This window comes from Ixodes scapularis, unplaced genomic scaffold, assembly GCF_016920785.2.
Source record: "Ixodes scapularis isolate PalLabHiFi unplaced genomic scaffold, ASM1692078v2 PGA_scaffold1__304_contigs__length_218370807, whole genome shotgun sequence".
NCBI classification, from domain to species: Eukaryota; Metazoa; Arthropoda; class Arachnida; order Ixodida; family Ixodidae; genus Ixodes; species Ixodes scapularis.
Window position 1 is genome coordinate 12,590,730 of NW_024609846.1, and position 27,994 is coordinate 12,618,723.

The window sequence follows — 27,994 nt, forward strand, 5'->3', positions numbered from 1 at the left end:
GAGGATGTAGCAACAGAAGCTAAAATTTCATTCGCGCTGCTTTCGCAACTAAAATTTTGTTCCTTTTACTTTTCAATATATCTTCCCAAGGATCTAGCAGCCTTCCAAGGGCTCCATATTCAATTAACGCGAGCTACATGTTTATCTATTAAACTCTGAATCAGTTCTCAACTGCAAAAGTTGGCATGATGACTCACCAATGGCTGCAAAATCACAAGCATGGAGAAAAAAGACATTGAGGCACAAGAGGAAAGAGCCTAACCACGCATTCTTTTATTATAAATAAAGAAACAGTCCCCTTCTTTTCAAATTTTACAATGCCTGCGTCTTGTTCAGCCGTCGGTAGAAGATTTGAGCGCCACCTTGAAGACGATGGACATGGGGGACGTCACATCAGCCACAACGAGCTCTTGTCCATCAACAAACTCCAGCTCTGGAGGTGGGAAAAGAAACAACAAGTGGGACATGATACTGAAACAACAAGTGGGACGTGATCGAGCAGTTGGAAGCTCTCTTAAATCTAGGCTCTCTGGAGAATACACTGGCATGATGGCACTACCTGTGAGGTGACCCTGGAGCTAGGCACGTAGCCAGGATTTTGTTTCGGGGGGAGGGGGGGAGGGCGGGGGGGGGGGGGGGGGGGGGGCGCCATTGACAAAATGCTGTATGAGGGTGAGGGGAAAGAGGAGAACCCAGCAAAACGGAAAATTTTGGGGGGGGGGGGGCACCATAAGTTCCACCCCTTGGCTACGTGCCTGCCTGGAGCTGCATTTCACTAAAGCGAAAGTTTTGCAGTATTTATGAGGTCACAAGTACATAGTACTATCTATGAGAGATGGTCGTTTATAACATTGCCAAAAGATTTTTGAGGCTAAAAAGAACAATGGGCGAAACAACTAGGAAATACACTGACCAACTTATTTTTCGCGGGCTCAATATTTTGCGATTTAGGTAAAAGCTTAAGGTTTGGAATAATTCGCGGGTTCTAATTTTCGCGACGCGGTGGGACCTCAACATAGATTCCAATCTGTTAACATTTTACCAGTATTGTTCGCGAGACCTATTTTTCGCGAATTGCAGGCGATTTGCAAACATTAGGTTTTTGCAAAAACTAAGTCGTTTAAAGTATACGGAAACTGCCAGTGTCTTCATTTGGCCTTCAGGATCGTGAATATCAAAACTATATTTCAGATTGATGGGCCAAGTTGCCACAACAGCAGATTCAAAATAGCGCTGAAGTCCGTCATTCCCGGCGAGAGAATTGTGACGTATTATACAGAGATATCAACATTTCTACGCATTCGGCAAGCCTCACCCTAGCAATTAAAAACACTGCATGGGTTCCCTGAGCTTCCCACACAAGCGGCAAGCGCAAAGGCAGTTGAAACCTCTGCGTACGACATCACACCCAGCAGTTGGATTTTCGGTTTTTCTCGCGTCCATTGATACATTCAGGTCACATGCTCGTGAAATCCAAATTCATGGGACAAAAATATGCTGGAATTCACCTCTCTAATTTTTTTCCAAGAACCTCTTCAGCTTCCTTTTAACTCTTAAATATCATAATTTTCTTATTACATAAGGTTTTGACATCAAATTTTGGTTGCATAGTAGCTCTTTAAAAGAATCCTGTAGCGAACCTTCCAATTGGTTTCTTTTAGTTTGGATTCCTTTTATCACAAAAATAGAGAATTTGGGTGAACCCTATGAAACTTAAACTACACTAAACACCGAGCATCCACCCATTCTACAATAAGCACCCACCCTCAATTTCGTAACAATCTGAAAATACAGAAAGAACATATCTTTACATTAAAAGGTTAAAAGGTGCAAACAAACAGGACGAAAAACAACACACGTACGTGTGTCTTTTTTCGACCTGTTTGTTCGCGCCTTTTAACCTTTTAATCGATATGAACCAACTAGCCCCAACCAAAGTTTTATTATATCTTTACATATTGTTGACCTAACAAGCATCAATCCCCCAGTTTTACATGAGTATCTCCAAATTTGGGTGGGATTTTACTGTAACAGGTTCAAAGCATTCCTCTTACCTGGGGGATTCTCTTCGAGAGATTTCCTTTTAAGTCCACTGCATTAGCAAGCTCAAAGCCACTGCGGCTTTTTTAAGAAAAAATATTTCTAGATGCAAAGTATGACCTAAGGCAACCCAATAGAACTCAGAACCAGAGGTCTCTCCTATGTTAGACCAAGTGATGACTGAGAGCTGTGCAGCCTGCACATAAAGTTGCCGACGAGATAAACAAAGAGGCTCTCGCTAGGCCTGCCTTACCTTTGAGTGTCTTCTTGAGGTTTGCCCTGGTACGTTCCTCGATGGACGCCACAGAGGGCATGTAGAGAGTCTTGTTGCGACCTGCCACGGTCGTAGTCATGCCAGGAGCTTTCATTTGACTGGAAAACATGAAAAGAAGTGTTCCTGATACAATTCATTTTTTTTTCCCTCGAGACAGCCCGAGCTAGGGTCACTAGAAAGAAGCGGAAACAAAGGACGGTCTGCCAAATACCGCCATCCTTTCGCCCACCAACAGAGTCGCGGTGAACCTAGAGCAATGCCGCAGAAACTGCATTTTTACTCAGTCAGTCGGTCACACAAGTTCTGGATGGTAACTATGACGAGGTTCCTCTTTCGCCGTGGTGGGGCCTCATGGTTTGTGCTGTGCGCTACTCCACCTCTGAACAATATAAAAAGGGTAAATTTTTTTTTTTTCTAGGTAACTGTCGATGCCAGATAAATAATCCAATGTCGATCACGCCCCGTGCAGGCCAGCTTCCCCCCTTGTTTAGCAAGAACATAACTTCAAAGAACAGGCTGAGAGGGATGTACAGAAGGGAACTTTAAGAGTCCAAGCGAAGCTCCTCCAACCTTCTTCCACTTCATCAGAGCGAATGCTGAAGGGAGTCAGCTCCTCTCCAGCATTTGCTCTGCTAAAGCAGAAAGATGTGGTAGGAGCTTCCCCTGAGCTCTAAACCTGCCACCGACTATAAGTACCTAACTAGCCATGTAGACAGGGCCGTACCCAGAAAAAAATTTCGGGGGGGGGGGGGGGGTTTTCGGGGACAACGGTGGCCATTTTGAAAGTGTCTACTGTCTTATTTTCGCCTATGAATCATGTGCATCGGTGGCATATAATGAAGAGTTACAGCAAACCGGAGAACCGGTCCCGGTTTGGTACCCGGTAGCCGACCGGCGCCACTGCGCGTGCGCAGAGGTGGAGATTAAAATCGGCTGGCTGCCAGTGCACCGACCAGGGCCGTACCCAGAAAAAACTTTCGGGGTGGTCAGAACCCCCTAACCCCCCCCCTGGTTACGGCCCTGCATGTAGATACAACTACTGCCAACATAAGCATAAGTTTCAAGATGGTGGGATGAATGGATTAAAGTTGGCAGTTGCCTCAATTGTGAAGGTACAGGTAGACTTCCATTTATTTTAGGACTATGCTCATACCAGCAATGAGCGGGGCAGCTGGGTACCGATATGTTGTTTTATTAATTTTGAGGACCCTGAATACAAAAAGAAACAACATACAACTGACCAAATAAACTTTTTTTTTTTAAAGAAGTACAGTATATATGCGTAAAATGAATCTCGAATTATAGCTCTAACCACCAAATGAAGCTGTTGCACCCAAAATATGCGCAAAAAAAAACTAATGAACAAAACTGCTGAGAAGAGAAGCGTACAAAAAAAACAAACAACGCCAGTGGAGGGGAAAACAGCAAGGCGACACAGCCCGAGCAGGAGGCGAACCGGGTGGTGAAAGGACCACTCACAACTCGGGCCTGCTGACCAGGTGGTCAAAGATGTCCTGGAGCTTGGCACTCTCATCAAACTGCAGCGTGGTCGGCACCTGGCTGCAGGCCAGGCACTTCTCCTGCGCCCGCCGGTCACGCACGCATTCACCCTCACAATGCATACGAGGTAAGGAAAATGCACCAACGAAGATCTCTGATCGGAATGGGCTCACGCTCTCCAAACATAAGGTAAGTGCTGCAGTATTAGTCGCCGACAGTGTGAGAACGACAAGGCGCGTCTTTCTCCTCCCTGTCATTCTTACCTTGTCTGTGACCGTAATAAAAATGAGGCTCAACACTTCCAATGGAATTCGTAAAATCGTGGTGGATGGTGCTGGCTTGCGTGGCCATCAGTTGATGACCTAAACTACCCCGTGAAACAATGCCCTTTGGCCAATGCGTGAAATAAATGCAACCTACCCTTTCCCGGTTGTTTTCACAACCCTGCTATAATCAGTTATTCAACTACATAGCACAAAATATTTTCAAAAAGAAGGCGTGCAACCTAGCAATCGCGGTTTAACGACTATTTGCCGACACGAATACGTGCCGTCCGCATTTATCACATTACGCTACACACCTCGCCGAGCAAAAAGCATCGAAACCAGTAATTACAACCATAAGAAAGAATGAGTATCTGGTTGATTAGACTATGCTAAAAGTTACAAATGATTACAGTGAAACCCGTTTAGAATGAATACATGTACAGCGAATTATTGTCAATATTGAAGTCACGGAAAATTTAAATAAAGATGCACGTAAAAAGTACTTTTTATTGCGAACAAAATATTGGCTATATCAAACTTTTCCCCCGGGAAGGCTTCCAAAACGCAAGAACAATCTTTTTCTAGCCTTTCCCTTTCCCTAAAAAAGAAGTGGGAAAGAGAGAAAATTTCAAAAGCTCAAGTTGCGAACAAACTTGAGCGAAGAGAAGCGTTTCAGAAGCGGAGAGAGCTAAAAAAATATTCTGCTTGCAAAAACAAAAAAAATTAATTTCAAAGCGCTCGCTCACGAAGAGAAGCATTTAAAAAAAGAGATAAGCTAAAAAAAAAAGGAAAACTTTGCATGCATGCAAAACAAAAACAAAAAAATTACTGCACGTTGTTACAAGGTGGAGGGTCAAGAGATGAGAAAGAAAGAGAAGCTCTCGCCTTACAACGAACACATTGTGGAAGTTCGTTGTAAATGGTTTTTGCTATATCGAATTACTTGCTATATCGAGCTGATCATAGTGTTTCCTGCTGTTCGTTATAAATGGGTTTCACTGTATAATTAGAAATAATAACTGTATATTACATACTTTGTATGCACACCACAAGAAACAATGACATGCCTGTAATGTTTTTTGTTTTTTTTTCCATTTCCATTCATCCACTCTTTCACATACAATGAAAACGATAATTAATGCAAAATAATTCAAATGATTTTTTTCTTGCTACTAATCAATGCAGTAAGAGCAATTTGGGAGACCTCTCAAAAAGTGAAAATTATGAGCTCTGAAAATAATCAAATTACCAGTTTGCTCGCTGTAGAGAAAATAAAATAAAGCATACACGAAATGAGCAATTATATACCCACAAATGTTTGATCAATGAGAAACAACCTGACTGTACTTGTTACAAGTACCAAACAGGCATGATTAAGACCTTTCCATCTTCAGGAATGAAGTAGCCAGAATTCAATTGAGAGTGCCAAGGGCATGCAGACACTCCAGAAGCTGAGCTAGCCGCAACTAACGTTTCTCTCTGCCTCGAACGTGTAGGTGTAGAGTCCGTCAGTGTCGTTGAACACCATGTAGTTGTTCAGGGGATTGGAGCAGCTGAAAACAAAGCAAAAGAATGTCTGCATTACACCCTGCATTTCGGTACCATCTCAGATTTGTACGCTGCATCCGCAATATGTTCACACAGCAACACCACCTCGCTTATTACAAATGGCAGTTCTATTTCCCCGAAATATTGGTCTTAAAACCTCTAACCTATGCACGAACATTGAAGAACAATATGAATACTTAAAATAGTAATTTTATTGGATGATTCGGTAATGTATCGTATCAGCCCGTCCAAGCCACAGGTTTGTGGGACGGAGCACGGCTGTTAGCTTCACCCTCTAGTATCAGTTTTGTTGGTGTCAAATACCGTGGAGCATCGGAACTTGGAAAATGTGGAATCATTGGAAATATTTGCCCAGCAGAATGAAATAGTAATATAAAAAGTATTGCCCATTCTCAGCATATGACATTTGTGCAAAAAACAGCCAACCTTCATTGGCCGTAAGAAGAGGCTGATAGAAAAATGTCGAAAAGAGACTAGAAGCAACTGAATCGGAGAACAATGTGCACCCTCAGAATTACCAAATGTTATTATTCAATTCTCTCGTCCAGCAACAAATCAAGTTGGGCATTTATTTTTGGGTAAGATTTTTACAGGTTTGCCGGTGGAGTGTGATTGAAGGAAAGCTTTCCCCTAGGATGCATCCCTTATGTATGTAATTCTGGAACCAAATGTTTTCAGGCGAGATGGAACAGCCTGCATAAAATGACACGAGGTTCTCTTGGCTTTGACATTCCATTGTTAAAGGGATAAGTTGGGCTTAGTGTTCTCTGCTTTGAGCACCCCACTCATAATCCTACTTACAGAAAAAAATAATTGAAAGAAACTAATAAACAACTTAGTTTCTTTTTAGCTGTTTGACAGGCAGCTAAAGAATACCAAACAGGACAATGAGCAACACATGAGGGGTGAAGACATTTCTTAAAAACACAAGTAGTATATTGGCATCAAAACTGGAACCCGCAATATGGACACCTCTTCAACAGTAATAATAATACTAATGTTTATTTCTATCAAGAGTTGATGGTCCCAATGACCAATTTATAAATTATATGTGGAGTAGATGACATATTTTCACCCCTCATTGGCGATTATTGCCCTTATGCCCAGAACGGTAAAATAATAGCCTTTTCCAAAAAAATTTATATGGAAAAAGCATCAAGCAAATCAGTCCTATACACAAACTCAATTCTCCTACGTCATGCCGCGGTGGTGGCCTGTCGGGCGCACTTCCGGTCTGGGGTGGTGGGCAGAAGTCGCGGTGCGAGACATGCATTCCTGCATTCTTTTAAGAGAAACCAGACAAAAAAACCTGCCTTAGCGTCGAAATGCTGCGACGGGGGCTGTACCAAGAGAGTCTGGAAAGGTTTGAAGATCAGTTTTCATGTGTTTCTGCCCCCTCCGTTCGTTCGAGAACGTGGATAGTAGCCGTGACAAGGGCAAACCAGACGCTGTCGAACTACAATTGCTTGTGCAGGCAACACTTTGTGCTCGCCAGATGTAGTTGTTGTGTTCCAACATGAAAGATAAAAAACCGCCAAGTTGTCCAGACCACCCGAGGGTTCAGTGCGTCTTTAAATTCACACGGCCGCCTGATCGTTTGAACTTTCGTCTGCTCTTTCGAACTTGTCTGCTTTTTGTCGTCTGCTCGTTCAAACAAAAGCGGCCCGTAGACCAAACTTTGACCCTTTGATTGCAATAAGAAGTAATTGCAGGCCTCAAAAGACCTAAGTTGGCTCGATGTAAACAGTAGATACAAGATGTTGATCATTGGTACCAGTGGCCATCACCGACTTGTGACGCTTGGTCTGTTCCCGCTTCCGATTTTCAGTATCGACGTCGATCATCGCCGCTACCTTCTACACTTTTGCAGCACGAACAACATTGCGACCGAAAATAGCTAGAAGAATCTCATCATGGTTTTGGCGTCCATTCTGCGGCGTTCATGCGAATGAATCGCCGCACGTCAAATTATTTATGCAAAGTTTAGCGCCATAACAAACCTTGATAATTTCGCTCAGGCGATTAAAGTGGTAAGACATAGCTAAGAGGATGTAGAATCGACAATTCCAACGCGAAAAAGAGTATGCAGACTCACACAGACACTGAAAACGTTACATTCCAATGGTTTGTTGACGCGGGACGCGGGTCTTCTTGTCCGCACTCCATTGCGCATCCGTTCGAACTGTCGTCTGCTCTTTCAAACTTGTCTACTTTTTGTCGTCAGCTCGTTCAAATGACAGCGACCCGTAAACCAAACATTGACCCAGTGATTGCGATAAGAAGTAAGTGCAGGCCTCAGAACACTTTTGAAGGTTGGTTGGGGTAAGTAGGCTAAGTGTAAACAGTAGATACAAGAAGAGGTTGATCATTGTCACCAGTGGCCGTCACCGATTTGTGATGCCCGATTCTACTTGCGGTTTTCAGTATCGACGTCCACCATCTCAGCTACGGTCCACGCTTTTGCAGCCCGAGCGACAACCGTGACTGAAAATAGCGAGATGAATCTCATCGTGGGAGTCGGGCTTTAGTGCCCATTCTGCGGCGTCCACGTGAAATGAATCACTGCACGTCACATTATTCACGCAAAGTTTTGCGGTGTAACGAGCCTCGTTAATTTTGCTGAAGCCGCTCAAGTAGTCAGACATTGTTAGGAAGACGTGGAATCAACAACTCCAACGCAAAAAAGAGCACGGGGACTCACACCGACGCCGACAACAATGCAATTCAATGGTTTGTTTATGGGCGACAGCGAGCTTCTTGCCCACCGTCCACCGCGCATGCGCGGCGCCGGTGGCGTCTGCTAGGGGCGCTCCGGTTTGTTTGTAAACATGAGTTGGTGTATAAAAAAACAAAAAAACATTTGTTGTACACAAACTATGTCGATACCTGGTAGCAATCTTGAAGACTTCGTTAGCACAGATGGCTGCAATGACCGCATTGGTTGAAGCCACAGCCGGGATAATCCTCTTGATGACACCTGAACATAGAGACGTGTGACCAGTGTTTTACCTACACACCCCCAGGGGAGGGGTGTACACTCCCCTTGTTTCTCTGAAGGCACCCTCTTAATTCACAACGACTCCCCTATTCTCAATGCCCCAACCCCCCTCCCCCCCTAAAACTTTAGACATGCCCCCTAACTTCAATTCCTGGGGAAACCCCTGCGTGTGATTGAGACGTTTCCTGCTTCTCCTTTAAGTTAGGAGGCTGTACAGTGAAAGAAAGTATGCCTATACACTAAGAACTTTATAAAACTCAAAACAAAAACAAAATATCCAAGAATTAAGACTAAAATAAAAAAAGGTGGTTCATTTTTGTACTGTATACCGTAATATCCCGAGAGATGCCCCACCCCAGAAAGATAACCCAACCCTATTTTTAGCTTGATTTGGTATTTTCTTTTAAACACCGAAAGATTGCCCACTCCTAGTAATCATAGTGTTCGGATCAATGATGACCTTGGCGTAAATGCGGCTAGTTAGCTATGGCGGGATATAAGCGGACATTGCTAAGTGGAAATTGTGCAGCCATCTCTGCTTCGCTGTCCCTCGCCGCGGTGATAATAAGTTTGGCGGGAAAACATGATCTAAAAATAGTTTTTTTAACTTCTCTTGGGTACACCCCGAAAGTTAGCCCACTCTTTATTTCACCGATTTGCTCTCAATTTTATGATGGGGCTATTTCTCGGGATATTACGGTAGGTAGAGCCCTGCATATCTGCGGATTTCCCGCGGATACCCGCAGTAAACTGTTGGATTCGGATAAAAATGAATAAGATTTGGCGGATTGCGGATCAGATGCGGATACCATAGGGCTTTGGATGCGGATATCCGCAGATCCGGATCCATTTTTGCCAAGGAAGTCCAGAAACGTGTGCGACCGTACAGTGCAGAGTGAATAAGTGAATGACACCATGAAGTGCATCCTCGAATGTATTGCGGGGGCAAACTAATCGTTTAGATAAAAGGTGCAAATCGGGGAGAAAAATGTTCTTTGCGTCAAAAAAGATTTGATTCTCACCAAAGATCGCTTTTGAACGTTCTATATCACCAAAACTAATGTCCCTAGAGAAAGTAAAGAATGCAGAACTATCGGTCGTCTTGAGAAGCGTGTTCTTGTTTGGCAGGGAAAGAGCAGAAAACATTCTTTGGGCAAAGAAAACCCAAAACGTACAACCCACAAGAAAGTAAAAGAAGCCTGCAAGTGGCTCCTTTGCCTACAAGTATATACTGAGGAGACTGAACTCGACCCTCTGGAGAGGTGGAACTTGTGCCAGCACGAGTTTCTGGACTTCATTCATGTAGCGCAGTTAGTGCATACCGTCATAGCATCAAGTGCACCAACGGAGAGAGACTTCTCGTTAGCGGGTCTAATGACGAACCAGTCTGAATCCGTCCGAGTTAATGATATTCTGTTTCTTCTGCACAGCAACCTTGACAAGTGAAATGTTGCGTGTGTGTTTTCTTTTTTTCGACAGTTGGCACTTAGTTGTATATGGTTCCGAGCATGCAGTTGAGGGTTCGTGTTTAAAGCTTTAACCGACTGGAGGTGTTGCCATTACTGAATATTGTGATACTGTCCCCAGTGGTGTACTCGCGCCTTACCACACATACACAAGTATTTTTCTGTGGCAAGTGAGCACCTCTCCTCTGCCACGTTTTTATTCTTTGGTCTAAATAAACAGACACAATGTTATTGGTCTGTCCTTTGTCTATAAAATATGCGTCTGCTTCAAGTGGGTCGTACAAAGCAAAAATAAAAATAAATATAAATTCCCTTCCTTTTGAGCGGATCTTCTGGAAAGAGTGTCAGTGTCACGGACTCCCAAGACGATCTAATAACTGTGATCATCTTTCGAGCGATGCAAAGTGTCTCTGGAAGGACGGTCGCTTATTTTATAAATACGATCAAACAGAATATAATAAAATCAGCTTCACCATATTGTTACATGAAGAGTTCATTGTAGAAAGGTAGGGAGACAGCTTACAAAATACCATCCACATGCTTTTTTAATTTTTTTTTATTCATGTTTGATTTTATTATGTAAAATGAATGCGCAGATTAAGTCTGATGCGGTTCTGAATTTCGCGGATGCAGTTTGGATGCGCATGCAAAGTCTGCGGATGGGGATCGGATGCAGATACAATTATTTAAAAACATTGCAGATGCAGTTCGGATGCGGATCCGATGCGGATGATCAAACTGTTATCCATGCAGGGGTCTGTGTATAGGATATCTGAATACATGGTGTCTCAATTGTATGATAGCAGTTGCATCTAGAGCATAGTATTCAAACTAAGTAATTATGTGAGATTTTTTCTGTTTCCCTTTTTGTGCCTTAAAACTTACTTTATTAGCGACTTCCAGAATGCGATGTTGCCACAGAATGCTGCAGCAGCCCGTGCACATCAACAACACAATTTAGCTCAATTTGTATCAATGTTATAACTACGCTCCTCACCTTGCGTAAGCCTGTAGGTGACTCCAGCGATGTTGTATTCCTTGGCGCGCTCCAACGCCTTTTCGTGCACCCACTGCACATGGTCCGGATTGTCTCCGTCAATGAAGATGCCATCTGCAAAGCACTGCCCCTAAAACTCCCGCCTGCCTGCTACTGACAAACTACGCTACGTGAAGTACTCGTCTGTCGGCAATCCAGCAAGGAAACCTGACCACTTCTTTAGAGGGAAAGGCTCTTCACAAGCACCGCAGTCACAGTGCCTGCGAGTGCCGAATCACTGAGTAGAACTGTTGCAGTGACTGCAATAGACAGCTATTTAGGCACACTGTGGTGCAAACATTGGTGCCTCCAGCGATGTGATTGGTTCGAGTCGTTTTGGAGCACCTTTTTGGAGCAGCCAAAAGTCAATTTTGGAGCAGCAAAATGTACATCTGGAGCATGAGTGGACACTTCGTTTTCATTCACACCGGTGCAAATATCCCGTTAAAATTGATGTGCCTATACCTACTCTGGCTTCCTGCTTCTGTGCAGCCTTTTGATGGCATCAACAGCACGGCAGGCTTGACTCCCTAGCTACCAGTTCGGGTGCATGTAGAAGCACAAGGCACACTAACAAGATGCCAATTGATGAAGGGTAGTACAGACTGCTGTGCATGGATATTTTAGGTATGAAATCAAACGTTAACCAAATAGTATACCGTAAAATACTGGGCAAGTGCCCACTCAAAATTTAGAGATAATCGCGACAAAATAGGGGATGGGCACTTGTCCAATCATCAATTTTACATATAAATGTACTGCGCATATTTCCTCAGATCTTGTAAATTTGGGTGTGGGCACTTAATGTGGAATGGGCAGATGCGCGGTATTTTATGGTAGCCCACTGAAATATTGCTAGAACATAATTTTGAGCACTTAAATTGATGTTTTCTTTAAGTTCTAAAGGTTGTAAGTAAGACTGCAGTTCATGATTTAGATAAAATACAAAGCTTTTGTTATTTGATTATGAAGATTTATTAAATGTTATAAGCAGAACATGATTATAAAAAAGATGAGCCTGTGAACAATAATTATGCTTTCTTTAAAAGAAGCAAAAACGAACCATCCCGCTGAGCATGTTCAGGTTATACCCAGGCTTGCATTAACTGCTCCAGCTAATTTAGTTTTAATTTTTTATATTCACTGTGTTCTAGAACAGATGGAACCTAAAAGGTCTGTGTGAAAAAATGTAAAAAAGTTGTCATCAGAACATTGCAATGTATCATTTATACACTAGCCGCAGTTTTTTCAGAAACCACTTTAGCAGGGTAAGTGCTTTGGCGCAGTTAGGCACAATTTGTGCCAAAATGCACTAAAGCACTTACCGTGGCAAATGGCGCAGCATACACGTCACTGCGCATCGTGTAAGACAGTTATGGGGGGGACACTACCCAGAAAACAAATTTCTTGCAATAAAGTTTGATTTTGAAAAATGCCGTATTTACATCCACCAATGTCTAGAGAGTGTTCACAGACAATTTCATTACTTTACACTGCATAGTTATTTATTTTACGTCAAACAATGTCTTTCTCCACGCTTCGCAGGGGGTGCAAAGTTGGGAGGTCGACGGCACAAAAACTAGGTCACAAAAGTGACGTCACACAGAAAACGCTGGAGCACCGACCGAATCGCATCACTGCGCTCCCCAACGACGTTAGCTTTCCGACGGCGCGCAGGCTGTTGTCGAGAACCACACACGCGCCGCGTCCTTTCTTTCTGCTGGCTTGCTCGTTTGCTCGCTTCAATGCGAAAAACTCCTGTCGGATTGAAATCGCGACAGACGCCACTCCGGCAGCCATGATTCCGCAATCTTCACTCACCGCTCTGGACAGCAGCCGAGCGGCCGAACTTGCGTGCTGTGCGGCACGGTCAATTCACGCGACTCTCTCGCACGACTCAGCAAAGCGTTAAAAACAATTGCCCGCAATTCCGCACATGCACCTCAGAATGGCGCCGTGGGGCTGCACATTTGCCTCTACAGTTACTCCGAGCCAGGGGCATTCGCTTCCTGCGCACCCGACATCGTCGTGCAACAGAGGCCAGTGGACGTTTCTTCAGCTGTGGCCGTAGTTCTACGGAAATTTATGCAGCATAGTAAACCTACACTCTGATAAATTTTTTGTATTTTATAAATTATTTTTGGTCCACCGATGCTAAAGAAAAGTTAGAGGTAGGAGCACTTTGAACACTTTTTTTCTCTGTTCCACTTTTTGGCACAAATTACAGCATTACATTAGTTTTCTAATGGTGGTTTTTCTAGAAGTCGGTGTGTTCCCGATAAAAACGACTATAATTTATTTTACAATTTATGTATGTAGATGAAACTTTGCACTGAATTCTGCCTCAAAACTGCCACTATATACCACATATTTTATTCGTATAAAGCCACAAGTGCAAAAGTTCCCTTTTGGGTATTTAGTTCAGCATCCCTTAAAAGGATGCTGAACCAAATATTTCAGTGTCTATAAAAATCTTTACACAGGCCAGCAGCCGCCGGTGTGCGCGAGCACGTTCAACGAAATTTATGTCATAGTCCCCCATTCACGCTTCAGATGACAGTGAAATGTATTTTCTGGAATGGACAAAAGGAGAATAAAGAAAGGCTTTTCACCTCCACAGTGGAGTCCGGTGTAAAATGGTAGCGATTAATTGGTTTAACAAGCACATAGCTTTCACTTGTGGAAATGAAAAGCCCGTCTTTATTCTCCTTTGGCCTGAAGCCCATTCATTTCACTGTCATCTTAAGTGCGAATAGGGGACTATGACATCAATATCGTTGAGTGTGCTTGCGCACACCAGCAGCTGCTGCCTCGTGGAAAGAATGTGGGCTACTTAACATGGACACTAAATTGTTTGGTTCAGTATTCCTCTAAGGAAGACACAGTCTAACCAACTGCACAACCAGACCAGTGTGACATTGTTAGAAGCGGGCAGCAACAAACTTGTTGCCTCTGGTCGAGGAAAACGCGCACCTCCAAAGGGCTGCTCCTTGGGCCACAGGAGTATCCTCGCGTACTCCACGCAGTGCTCGGGAAGCCTCGGCGTGTGGGCAATCGTGCACAGGGGGAAGTTCACCTGCACACGCACACACAAACACAAAGCTAGTCTCCATCAAAGCTGCATAACTGTTTTCTTTATTTTTATTTCGTCGGAAAGGCAAATTGACAAACGGGCGACGGCCTTAGTTTCACGCGACAGAATCGATGCCTACGTTGTTTAATGTAAATAAAAATGTTCTCTCAAAACAATCCAAATTTGGAGGACAGAGGTGAGGTATAAATTCTCGCGAGTCATCACTTGGGCCGTAAGTATACAAAGAAAAGTACCATAATATGTATTCTGCTTCCATGCCCACTCCAGAAAAAATAAATAGAACAAAGAAATAATAAAGGAAGGTGACTGCTGTTTCGGTGCCTAACCAAAAACATTTGGGGAAAAAACAAAAGAATGTCAAAGCCAAACCAAACATAAAAGTTATTGAAGAAAGAATGTAACTCCAGTCAATACATTCACTGCCACATCACTCGCTGAAGAAATGGGAATGGCACACTGTCATCTCTATCAGATTGGCAAAATAGCGGAATTGCTGGAAGCGCAGTGAAGCAGATCGTTTGTATTCCTCAATCCCACCTTGACAAAACATTCCTATACCAGACAAAGCGGAAGAACGTCTCACAGGCCTGAAATCATTAGAATTTCCAAAAGGAAGAATCACACTTGTATCTAATGCCATCACAAAGCAAGCAAAAGTGCAAACTTAGCGATTGCACGCACTAGCCTTAGGAATGATGTAGTGCACGCACGTTCGTCAACGCTTTATTTTTAGTAAACAGGATAACTGGGCGAGTTGGTATGGATTTATAATGGAACAGCGCGAATTTTTGCAAGGACAGAGGAAGGCTTTATTTTGGCTATTTACTTCGAATCTTTTATACGAGGAAGGTGTACGCGTCTGGCACGTGGAACACCGATCCCTGCATTCTCCTTGATGTATAGGTAATTTAGCAATAGGTCTATTGGGCAGGCATTATTAGTAAAAAGGAGGCTAGGAATAACCCTACACTACAAAACACAAATTTGGCCCAGTCGTTACTTGTATCACTCTCAAATATCCCAGCAAAAGTAACAGGTGAAGACTACAATAAAATATCAAGAATTTTTCCATGTCACAAATTAATAGACCCCTTCAAAAATTATGCCCTCTTACGGTACATGTGAAAATACTGCACAGTGGCAAGTAGGCAAGTCTGACTATGAAACTCACTTTCAACAGACTGCATACAGTTGATGGATCTGCAATTTTTATGGTGTCTTTCGCGCACGCCACTTTGCAGTATCTTCAGATCTACCGTAAGAGGGCATAATTATTTTAAGAGGCCTATAAGTGCCCACCCACTACTTTTAAAATGCCTGAAAACTAAGCGAAGAATATATCAGGTGCCCACCCCAGACTTCTGAGCCCACCTGGCTATAACCAAGGTGTTCCTTGTTAGCCACTTCTCTAAGCACGCTAGTGCAATGCGGTGAAGCCCACCCTATCATGTGCCCCTTCTGTATTTCTGCTCTTGGACCGCAGAACCCAGGTATCCATTCCCATCCTTCCCCGTTTCGATCTGGATGAGCATCTTAACGGCGTGCGGTGGTGCAAGTACTGCAAGCTGCACATTAAAGACACCAGGCTAGCACTCGTACTGCACTGGCTAAATTTCTCATCTACAGCGTAAACCAGTTAAAACAGTGTTGCCGTATAAACATAAACATCCTTTTTTTTTTTTTTTTTTTTGCTTTTTGGTTTAACAGGTGCTTATTCCCAAGTTCTTCAAGACTACCTCAGAGTTTTTCAAGACTAAATTATAATTTTGGGTGGGCACTTGCTCGGCATTGTACGGTCATCAAAAGACAAAACTTCACCAGCTGGCACTGCTATGTCTTCTCATGTAGGAAACAACTTCAAACAGCTGGACGCTGCATGGACGTTGCATCCATTGTCTTATCTACCCCATTCCCGAAAAGAATACCTATTTAGCGTGCAAGGGCTTCACAAACACCCTAGCGAGCTCACAGACATCGTGGTCTAGTACCATCAGACGCCTGCAAACTGTGCTAGCTGAAGCCAGCAGGTTTCAGCCATCAGAAAAGAATGGGTGGATGTAGCGCATCATCTGGTTCCACACCTGAGGGGGGTAGAGGTCGAGGGTGCACTCTACGCAGGCGGTCATGCCGGGTAGGATAACCCTGGCATTGCCCTTGAATCCCTCCGTGCCTCCATCCACCATGGGCACAATAGACTGCTGGTCCAGCATGCCGTCGTCGTAGTTCAGGAGACTCAGCTGCAAAAAGGCAACCAGGATGCATACGACTAAACCCATCTAATTTGATGGCAGCTAGCACCACCTAGCAGCAGTTCCTAACAGCAACAGTTAACCTCCACATCAGGGGACCTCAAGCTTTTCTATCTCAAGGAGCTCCTGCTTGCCTTGGATGGCAGCTGAGAAACCCTGCCTTGGCATTGATTCAGCGAAGCAGTACAGCAGCCTACGAGTCTTCTAAACAAATAATGCACGCACTAGGGAGTGCTTGACACATAGTTATATATCAGCGAGTGACTGAAGACTGCGGAAGTAGTGCTGAAACGGGGAAACCGCTTTACTTAGAGGCAGGAATGGTCAAGAAAATTTTGGGGCTTGGGGAACTCCTGAGGGTAGTTTGGGGATCAACTGGTTTCCTTGGAATCCAGTTTGAGAACCCATGCCCTATACAAAACACTAAGGTTAAGCCTTTTAGTAATGACACTGCCAATACCAGATGGCTGGGGAAAGCAGCGTGTTGCACTACTCAGAAGACTACCTAAACCTGATTAACCAATCTAAACAACTTACAGCACATTCCCAATACACAGTCTTGGGTAGTATCAAATTACTAGTACCATAATACTGTAACTCGCTTTTTTTTGTTATTTTTTTCGGTCACTTGCAGAGGCGTTGGATCTATTCAGGAGATGGGGGGCGACAGTGGTCATGGTGGGGGTGCGATGGCAATTTTGTGCCCCCTCCCCCGTATTGTTTCCATTAAATTTCTAAACTGTCTGAGGGGGGAGAGGGGGGGAAGGGTAGGGGGAGGGGCTAACATCCCCCCTTCCCAGACATTAATTACTTTTTGTAAAAGTAACTAAGAAGTTATGGCAAAGATACAGTTACTTGTCAGAAAAAGGGGCCCTATTTTTTTAAGACTGCAGTGGGCTTGAGCCTATGAAGACATTGGGCCCGACAGCAGAAGCGAAACATGGAACAAGAAATAAAGAGTTTTTGCCTTCACTACAAAGCGCTGCCGTGGGTGGAAGACACTTTTCTACTTCCCTCTTCCTTTCTTTTATAACGAGGGTAAAGGCATTTTGTTTTGTTTCAAACAGTTGCGCACGTCTCTCTCGCTCAGTGTTTGCCCTTTCCGACCTCCTCAAGACACCCCCGCCTCTTCCAAAAACCGACAAAGCCGACTTGCAGAGACGCACGACGGTCAACTGCTCAGCATCTGACGAGGGGTCGAGGATCTCTTTTCTTCGGTCGCGAAGCTACACTTTTGTTTACACTCGAAGCTGCAAAGCACCTGCTTTGAGGCTAGTCTTCACGCTCTCTTTACGAAAGCGAGCCGCAGATAACATTTCTATTGGCCACCTTGCCCTCTTTCAGGGGCCGTGGGCCCAAGGTTGACTTTTGTGCTCGGCACTGGATAGAATAAACTCAAAAGAAAAATTGGAACACATTTTTAAACGACTTTGTGCTGTTTTTGTTCATTTCTTTCTACACCTTTGTTTGATACTAACTGTCTTTTGCATTGCCCAGTCCATAATTGTCTGCCTACTTGATCCCAACCCTATTCTTGTAATAAACCAAACTGTTTGTTCATATATTAAAAAAAAATGAGTAAAAAGAGAAGGAGAGAGAAATAGTTACAAGTAGAAAGAGAAATAATTCGATAGAAAGTTAGAAACTGATCGTTCAAAAGAGATGTCGTCAAAAATAAAAACACTGTAAAAGAGCATGCGGCCTGGCAGCCCTAATTCAATCTTTTCCAAGCACCTTCAGGCAAGCTTTGAACCGTATTTCTGGACAGTAGTGCTAGGCTGCATTGCATTGCTTTTTTTTATACATTTTATACACTCCTATAAAGAATACGAGCTTATCTTGAAAGCAACTAAGTTAGTACTCTGCCAAAGTAACAGCAACCGTAATGTGCTATTTTTTTTTGTTTAAGTAACTTTAACTGAACTACAATGTTGGGCAACTATCTGTAACTGTAAATAATAGGGAGTTTTAGAATAATGTATGCAATTTTAGCACACGCTAAGCACTAAATTTAGTGTTTGCATTAGCGCCAGACTTGTACACATGACTGAAAAAAAGTAACCGATCACAATTACAATTATTTCACTGTAAAAAGTAACCGATTACAATTACAATTACAGCCTCAAAAAGTCAAAAGTCAAATTTGGGGGTTTTACGTGCCAAAGCAACGACGGGCATCTGGCACGCCCCAGCGGAGGACTGAGGATTAATCTGGACCACCTGGGGATCTTTTGACGTGCAACCGAAAGCTCGGTTACACGGCGCCTCCTCCGCAATAAGCCTCCGTCAGATTGTGGGCACCTCGGCCGGGATTCAAACCCGCCACATGGGGATCTGTAGGCCAGCGCTCCCGCCTCAAAACCACCGAAACAACTGCCTCAAAAAAAAAAAAAAAAATCGAAAAAATTACTTTAAAGTAATCAATTACTACCCACGTTACTTTTCATTCAACTTTTTTTTATTACAGTAGCATAGTGTTTAACATCCCGCGCACAGTTGTTTCGAAGAAAAAAAAAAAAGCCTCGATTGGTTTTGCGTAGATTAGAGTGAGTGACGCCAACACACCCCATCCCTCTCGTGAAAAAAATCAATAAAAAGAGCACTGTTTAAATACATTACTCACAAGAGGCTCAATAAGGTCATTTTTCATACCCAAACGTAATCTCCGGTGTAACAAAAAAAAAAAAAATATGTACCCAGGAAACGAAGCATAGTAAAGTGGCCTAGTAATCCTTGAGATCCCATTCTTCGTGGTTTTAAGAAAGAAAAAGAAAATTTACTGTCGCCGAGAGCTGAGGGACTCCAGCACATCTACCCCCCCCCCCCCCCCCCCCATCTAAAAAAAAAAAAAAAAAAAAAATTTGTAATGGGTGATTTTGTAATAGATTCCAGCAAAAAAGTAATTCAATTACAAGGACTTGTGTCTCATTTAAGGAAGTAAATGAAGCATTATAAAATCACAGTAAAATGTAATCATTACAAGTAATTTATTACTTCTAACGCGTTACGTACAGGTCTGGTTAGTGCAAGAGTTTTAGAATGGCGTTTCTCTGCTGCGATGCAAAAGCCCAAGCACGTCGCACTTGCAACTCCACCGTGATACAGTCACAAATTTTATTTTGCACACAAAATGCTGTCACTTAAAAAAACAAACAAGTCTTTTGGTCCAGAGTAACATTTTAGATTTGTTTAAATATGAGAATGCAGCACAAGCGATGAACCAGTTGTGTATGCCTGTGTCACTTCGGCAAGAAAGGTCTTGTGCATCGACCTTTGCACACCGCACCTTCACTGAGAAATATTTGCACGTCGCAAGTATCAAGTTGCCGGCGATCGTCGCCCACCTTAAGGCCTGTCCAAACAGGATACTAGAAAGATTGTGAGGCGATACGACTCCGACATAAATCGTCCGGCGCTTCGCTTCAGTCAGTTTTTTTTTTGCCGGGAAAAAGTTCTCTCCGTCAAAGGTCACCCGTGGATTTCACGGGGGCCTTGAGCATGCTCGTCACGTCGGTCCGGGGAGCCACTAACAAGCTCTGTTGGCTGTCGGACAATCGCTCCAGGCCTCCGCTGCTCTTCAGGTCCAGAAAACGGGGAAGGCTGTGTTCAAAGTCTTGCCCAAATAGGTCCGAGTTACTTTGGCAAGTCGTGTCACGTGATAACACAAATAGAGCGACGTTAGATGCAGGTACATTCTTGAACGAAAAAGTACAAAACCCCTTACCCTGGAGTAAGATTGAGTAAATTTTGGGACACGCCAAGGATTCGAGTGCCTGGCCGAAGAGATGGACTGCACCGGCAGGTGGCATGTGAAGTCAAGTCTGACGAGAACCGAGGCCACCGAAAAGCCGAGGAAGCGAGGAGGAAAATCATGATGTTCGCTTTGCCGGCGTCCAAACAGACGTCAGACGCTTCGATTTACACGATTTATGTTGGAGTCTTGTTGCCTTACGATTTTCGGGGTATCCTGTTTGGGCAGTCTTTTACTGGGTCTTCCAAACAGAATGCAAAAATCGCAGTCGCAAGAATGTCACCGACGTCGCGCTCACGATTGTGCCAAAGCGGCCGCAGCCGCGGTCCTGGCAGTCGTCACTTTTTAACCGTGCTCGTCTTGGCTTTAGCCAACCTCTCATCACGAATCCTCCTTGGAGAAGCGCAAAAGACTCTTCGCATAGGCATTTAATTTCCAAAAAATAGCGTATGCAAAGTGCGCTTAGCATTCGGCGCACGCTCAGTGGCGACGACGCCATTCTTTATGTACGCAAAGTTTTAGCGTGCGCTATTCTAAAACTGCCTAACAACTTTTAAAAAGTAACCTACCTAAAACTGCCAATACGTCTTGTTTCAGTTAGATCATATTCGTCAGGTTGGAATTCCATCGTGCAGGGCTAACGCTTTCCTGCAGTCATTTTTACAGTGCACGTCCGAAGAATGCACCTCTCTGCCGGCATTAACATCTTAGGTCACAGACCAACAATTCGAGAATGTCTTCCCCAACACTTGTATAACAATTAACCATTTTAATTACCGTACTACTGATAACTGAGCTCTTATTTTATCTCTTCGTTATATCTACTCTCTCGTGTATGGCTTTAGGTCCCGAGCGTATGCTTTATAAATACCTTCATGGCAGCATAGAAGGCACGGTCTCAAGCCTGGTCTCCGCAGTATCTACAAGCACCACTGAGCGGAATGTTCCAGCCGATACCTCACAGTCTGTCCAACATTTCAATTCGCACAGTCTGTTGTTGTGTTAGAAAATGCAACGCAGGCTTACCAGCATGCCGTTGGCCCAACGCCTAGCCACCACAGAATCCAGGCCACAGACTACAATGTGAAATTCTGAAGTACAAAGAAAAAAAATAATTTAAGACCCCTTCTTTTCTTTTAGAACATATTATTTAATATTACTATAAAAATTAATAAATAAGCACTCAGTCTCAGTCCAGTCAAATTTGTAGCGTGAAGGTTTAAGCCAGAGAAAGTCGGTCCATAGACAAATAAAAGAAACGGACAGAAGGACAACACAGACAAAGAGCATGTTGAAGGTTGAAAGCAGTGTAGTCAGCCCTGTAATTCCGTCCACTTCTGTTCATGCATGACCCATTAACCAACACAAACACCATTGCAAATTATCCGGCCTCGTGTTTGGACCACTTCAATGAGCGAGTTGAAAAAGCACGGTGAGGTTTAGTTTCTTACGCAGCAGTGCTGGATTTAGATAAAAACGCGAACCGACAGAGCACACAATAGGTTTCCAGATACGAGATTCGACCGTCGCCGTCCATGACCGGTGACAGCCCGGCCCATAGGCACCCGTGGTCCTGTTACTGCGCCAGTTCACGCTGTGCTCCATTTTTCCAGAGTCGGGTAACACTGATGGTCAGTGGTGTAGCAAGCAACCAAAAGAAGCACGGAAGAAACCAAATCGTCTTAGAGGCAAAACTTGTCAATTCAAGTTTAAGATTTATGACGGTATGCATGCAGATTACTATACTCCGGCTCACGACGACATACAAAAACTGCAAAGGCTACAAGCACAAGCGGGTAGCTTGGCGCGCTCAAACGCAGTGAGCTCACACTCATAGTTTTTGCAGTAAATTTACGTTAAACTGAGAAAAAGTATGGTACTACAGCATTCGGATGGAGAGTATTTCGGTACTCTCGATGGTTACAAGCCACTGCGATAGGGAGCCAGTTCTCCATTTTCACTCCCGGCAAAAATGGAAGACTGCTTGCCCAAACTGCCGAGCGTCTTCGTGCTGCAACCTCCAACGCCAGCGTTTTGCGCGCATTCTTTAACGGCCTCGGACGCGTTATTGGTGATGCCGAATTAGAGGTCGGTTACTGATACCGTCTTTCAAAATGCTGGGAAAGCCCCGAAGCCAATCTGAACATATGACAGGATATTGAGGCAAGTATGGACCTCTCTCCAGTTCTCTCATAGGCTCCACGTTCTCTCTGATCGGTTCAACTCTGGCGTGCCTCCGATAGTTCACCCTGTCCTGAGGGAAGGCTCTACCACGGTGCGGTGCAAGTTTCCAGACAAGAGGCATCTATGAACTAGTGTGGTAATACAAAATGTCCCAAAAAAAACTTGCGTTTCCTTCGCTGCAAAAATAAAGTGTCGTAAAATTCCGCATGAACGCCCGCCCCCAAGAGATCGACCGCCTCACTTTCAAGGGCAAACATCTACGACATGAAAATTCCAAAACGTCGCCCGCCCCCCGATTCCCACCAGATATTGATCACGCAATGTCTGACGGGAATTGCATCGACCCTCGCGATATCTGAGAAGCGTGTTTGCAGTCGGTTTTCTCGTGTTTATGTTTATCGCGGCATGACACGCGAATATCCTGCGTCCGCAATCTGCGGTATTCGTTCCCGCGACATGAGAGTTTTTAGCTGGTTCCAGCGTTGTTCTGTCCGCGATATCAGTTCCCCTGATACGCGAGTTTGTAGCGGGTTCTCGCGTGCTTATCACACCATGGAACGAAAATTTGCCGTGTCCGCGGTCTGTGGCGTCGGTTCCAGTTTTACGCGGTTCCTAGCAGGGCCCCAGGGTGTACCGCTAATTTTTTTTAACGAAATTTTGCAGTCACATTTTATATTTCAACATTTATTTCTTCATTTCTTGGCAAACATTCTTTTGGGACTTTACATTATGCAGCACCAAATGCTCAGACTCTTCCAAAACATTGCGTTAGTGGTCCAGGCCCGTTGCCAAAATTTCAGAGCTTGAAGTTACCCAATTTAGAAGATATGAGCATTTTTCGAAGATTTTTAATGGGAAAATGGTGACAGAAAAAATTACCGCATCTGCACGTGGTGAATGATGTTGATTGGGGCGAAGCTCTGGTGGTGCTGATGATACTGATTTTATAGTTCATAGGTAGTGCTGATGATGCTGATTTTTTTTTATTGCTCATAGGTAGTGCTGAGTTCCGGGTTGCGTTTTGACTTCATTATTACTGCTTTATGGTCGGCGAAATGCAGAGCCAGTGGTTCTTCTAGCGGATCAGCTTGGATCCGCTAAAAGCCGTGGGAATGCATCTCCACCGCTTAAGTCAACGGTCCATGTCAGAAAGAGAATGTGTGGTATGGAACGTGGTTATATACGCCTTTGAGCATTTGACCGCAGTGCCCTCTCGTCTATAAATGTTGAGCCAATGCATGCAAGGTTTTACGCGATTATATACGCATTTGACCGCAGCGCCCTCTCCTGTATAGACGTTGAGCGGCTACATGCAACGTTTCATCCATGACAGAAACCCCAGCTCTCGAGTTACTACCACATCTCAGAGCCCCCTACTCGTACCGCAGTCATGGCCGAGTGGTTAAGGCGATGGACTAGAAATCCATTGGGGTCTCCCCGCACAGGTTCGAATCCTATCGACTGTGCAAACGTTTTTTCTTTTTATGTGAGCACGGACGCCGGCCGGACGGGCAAGGCTAGACCCTAAGGAGCTTTGCCCCTAAAAAGCCCACGAATACATGGGGATGAATGGCGTCGACTACCAGGAGTGGGCCCCACCTTCCCATCGAAATTTCAGCAAATCACTTGTCCTTTTTTAGCAACAGTTAGTTCTAAAACTTTGGTCTCTGGTCCAGACCGCTAGTACTACATCTGGGCCAAGACTGAGCACTCGGCAAGTGAAACATTTTTTGGTTAGTTGTTTAGCATTTTGTGAAGCCTGATAAGCGTGGCCACGAAGCTCGATGCTCATTGGTTAACGGGGGAGGCCACGTGATCAGAGCGGTAGGCGAGGAGGAGGAGGTTGAGAGTATGGAAGGCTCCGGAAGATCGCCAGGTTTATCGGCCCAATTAGCGGTAGTATCGCCTCATTCTAGGGACAACTATCAAGAGTATTCATGGTACGCGTAAACTATACGATGAGGAGCGCCGTGATTGTAGGCGTCTCGTCTGGTGTCTGGAAACTCAGGGTATCGCTAAATGTTTGTGATGCCATTACGTTTCACGTATGCAACACAATTGCCTAGAAATTCGACGTACATTTTTTACTTGCTGTACTTGGGCATTTTTGGACTGAAATGGCACCTGACCAAAACTAACGTGCATCCTATAGTGCAAACCTTACTTCGGTAGAAACTTTCGTCATAATCTTGAATCTTCTTGAAATGTCTGTGCATGGATCCATGTAAAAAGACTCAGTCAAGGAACCCGCCGAAACGAAAGGACAGCCGACAAGAAATGTGTAGCAGGGTTCAACATCCTCGTATGTTTATGGGCACACCAGGTGGCAGTTTGGACAATGAGCGTTTTTGTGCCATATACCACAATGGAAAAAAAAAAGTGTCTCGTTTCAAAGGTCAAACAACTTGCAATAGCAATCTGTTGTGACTATGTTACTTTGAATAAGAACCACTGAAATGAGGCCAGGTCCTGGTTCCTAGTAAATAACCACAGCGAATAATTCACATAATTATGGAAGGAAGAGTAGTAAACAATAGGCCAGGTGTTTAAACGAGTGGTTGCCAAACTCAGGATTGATAATATGAATGTCCCCATCCTAAGCTGTCGTCAAAACATCAACCCCTTGTGGAATTCCCGTGAAGCCACGACGTACGAGATTGTTGAAAACCCACACGACACGGGGTATGTGACATGGAAAATTTTCATGTCATGCAACTCCTGAATGCATGAATTAGCACTTTAATTTTGCTCATGGCAAAGAGAAGACATTCATCTAGTTTTGGCTGGGAAGTGGCTCTTTTCAATGTAATTTTCTTTTAGTGAACAAAATACTGTGGACATCTTCTAGTGTTTGAGGGCCAAATACTTTGTGAATTGGGTATGTGATATGTTATTGAATACAATGCTGGAATATAGTTTTCTGCAAAATTTTGGATTACACATACAGCAGAAACATGTTGTGTATTCTTACAAACAAACACATCTGTAAACTACACATTTCAATTAAAAAATGTCACGCAGTCTTCTACTACACAACAGCTTTTTCTTCCCAACAAAAAATAGTGCTCCAAAGTTTTACTGGAGTAAGAATCTATAAAAAGTTGACCGATGAGCTATACAATTAGCGAATTTCAAGAGGAACGTTTGCAATTCTGAGCTCTTACAACAAAAAAATAAATTGGAAAATGTATGCTGCAAAAGTTTGTAGTCGAAGGATACGGAGTAACTTGACAACCGGGAACCCGCTGGTTGATGAAGGCTGCCGCTACTTCTGCTTTGGACTTCCCAATGTCACCCTTCCTGAAACAACATTAATTGACAGGTGGCTTCTAACTCCATTTCCACAAGACCAAGTGCCACTTCTACAATGAACAAAAAGGTTTCAAGGTAGAGTCTCCTGCAATATGAAAGACCCACTGGGAGCGCATGGCCAAGATGGTGACTGGTAAGGGCGCTGTGCGTGCTCCGGGCGATTCCATTCTACCCCGAGGGGAGGACTCACTCGGGGCTCAGCGAAAGCGCAACGTGCGCTTAACAGTTTTGGTTTCGTAGCGGAAAGCTGTTTGTCAGCGTCGTGCAAGGCTATGTCTTTCTAACGCCACAATTGCTGTCTGAGAGAGGGCAGCCTGAGCCAAGGCGATTGTCCTGACTCTGTTAAAGCGTGAGATTTCTGACATTTTTCTAGCCAATGAATGTGCTCTTCAACAAATTTTATCTCTTAAATATAGTACTCAGGTATAACTTCAATGTTTGGTTATTTAACAGTGCCGGTTCTGACATTTTACTTCAGAAACAACCGATAAAAACCAGCGATGACTAGCTTGTTTCGAGCCTTTGTAAGCATATTTCTGGGCATGACGGCAACGAAGAGCGCTCTTCCGCTAAATTGAAACCAAAAGCGTGTTTAGGCCCGGTTAAGCCTCATGTCAGTGTCCTTCCCTCAAAGCACAATGGAATCGCCTGAAGCGCACGCCGCACCTCCGCCCGTCGCCATCTCGGCCATGCGCTCCCAGTGGGTATTTCATACAGCAGGAGACTGTAGCTCCACGCACCTGAATAGAAATTGCCGATTAAGGTTTGACAGATCAATTGTATCCATGTCGATGACATCTATCTTCCGGAAACCCATCATCGCCTGAAACAGAACATTGTCATCAAAAGACTCTCAAGCCCAGAAACAAAATGTTGTCTTGAAAAAAAACTGTCAGTCCTTGGGTCCTTGAGAAAAACGTCTTTCCCAAGGACTATCAAAAGAGACCTGTTGCCAGAGCACAGGTGACATTAGTGACAATTTACAACTTTGAAAGGCACATAAAAAAGAATACGCCCAGTACTGTCGGGGAAAAACGAAATACGAACAGAGGAGCACGTGGCTCTTGGTACAGGTTGCACCGCCTGGAAGTGAGCCTGGGGCCGAGAATATGTGGCCTACTCCGATTTGTGTACGCCCGTTGCTCAGCACTTACCGAGCTTCGGCGTTGCGCCTTTTGGTGCGCTGAAAGCTATCACCGCGTTCGTTGCGAGTCCCGTCTGCGTATTTCTTCTCCTTCGTCCGTGTTTGTTTGCGCTGTTTTCACATTATAATCAACGAATACCAACTATCCCAACTCTCGACATTAATCAGCCTCGACTGTAATTTTCTGACGCTTGCTGAAATCGTTATCGTCATCCGAGCAAAGCCCACTGACCAAATCTTTAAGAAGTTCGCAGCCGAGTCCACCAGCTCCGATGACTAGGACTTTGCAAGTGCTCCGCAGAAACTCCAGTACCTAAAAAGAAGCGCACATTATTGCCATTATATTTATAAGGGCAAACTCGGACTACGGCAACGGAGAGCGAGGCGGTCAACCGCGTCGAGCAAAAAACGTTGCTCACTGCTGGGCCAGGCTCGAAGTCCGGGTGGGCGAAGGGGCCGTGCCTGTGCAGTATCTTCTCCAAGTGGGTCCATCGCTTGGGCCAGTCCGCACTTGAAAAACGCGCAGCAGTTTCGTTGGGAAACAAAGTTGACAACTCGGCGGGACAACACGCGAGGCATTAAAATGAAGAGACTGCGAAGCGGACTAAGCGTTTGATCCGAAACGGGGACCGGTCGTGCCTCCCCCGGTGCCCGTTTCCTTGTTCTGCTCCCCGGTTCAGAGACAGACATAAAGAAATGATCTCGCCCTGAACTGGCAGAGGCTGAGGCGATGTTTCAGTAACGGACGAGGACGGCTGGACATCGCCCCTTCACAACGGAAAGGGCCGTAATCAGATTGCACGGGGAAAAAAAGAAAATTCGGACGCTTTGTTTATGAACAAACGGTAAGGATGTTTACCAACAAGTACTCACCTATCGACGTCCATTTTGATTAGCTAAACTCAATTGACAAGCATGAAAAAACCACAGGTATCAAAGACCGGCAAAGCAAATATCTCAGCACCAGCGCAGACAGCGCAGACGAGATATCGGATAGTATTGGATCATAGCTTGGACGGCTTGGATCGGAAGTTAACTACGAGTCCGTTGAAACCATGATTGAAACCGAAACTGGCAAAACGGGTGAAGCTCAAGCTCGTTGAATAAAGTA

At 44.3% G+C, this 27,994-nt stretch overlaps 1 protein-coding gene across 1 annotated transcript; it reads right to left on the reverse strand.

Moving 5' to 3' along the window:
* Positions 1-249: 249 nt before the first annotated feature.
* Positions 250-27,881, reverse strand: LOC8043898 (NEDD8-activating enzyme E1 catalytic subunit). Its single transcript, XM_029966085.4, has 15 exons — positions 27,757-27,881; positions 27,303-27,393; positions 27,116-27,196; positions 26,480-26,562; positions 25,647-25,727; positions 24,592-24,635; positions 21,270-21,334; positions 16,325-16,480; positions 14,123-14,225; positions 11,111-11,224; positions 8,536-8,626; positions 5,552-5,633; positions 3,794-3,894; positions 2,294-2,412; positions 250-433 (listed from the first exon to the last, which is right to left on the reverse strand). Exons 1-15 carry the CDS (start codon positions 27,768-27,770, stop codon positions 333-335), a joined length of 1,326 nt encoding a protein of 441 aa, XP_029821945.2. The 5' UTR covers positions 27,771-27,881; the 3' UTR covers positions 250-332.
* Between the last annotated feature and the right edge of the window lie 113 nt (positions 27,882-27,994).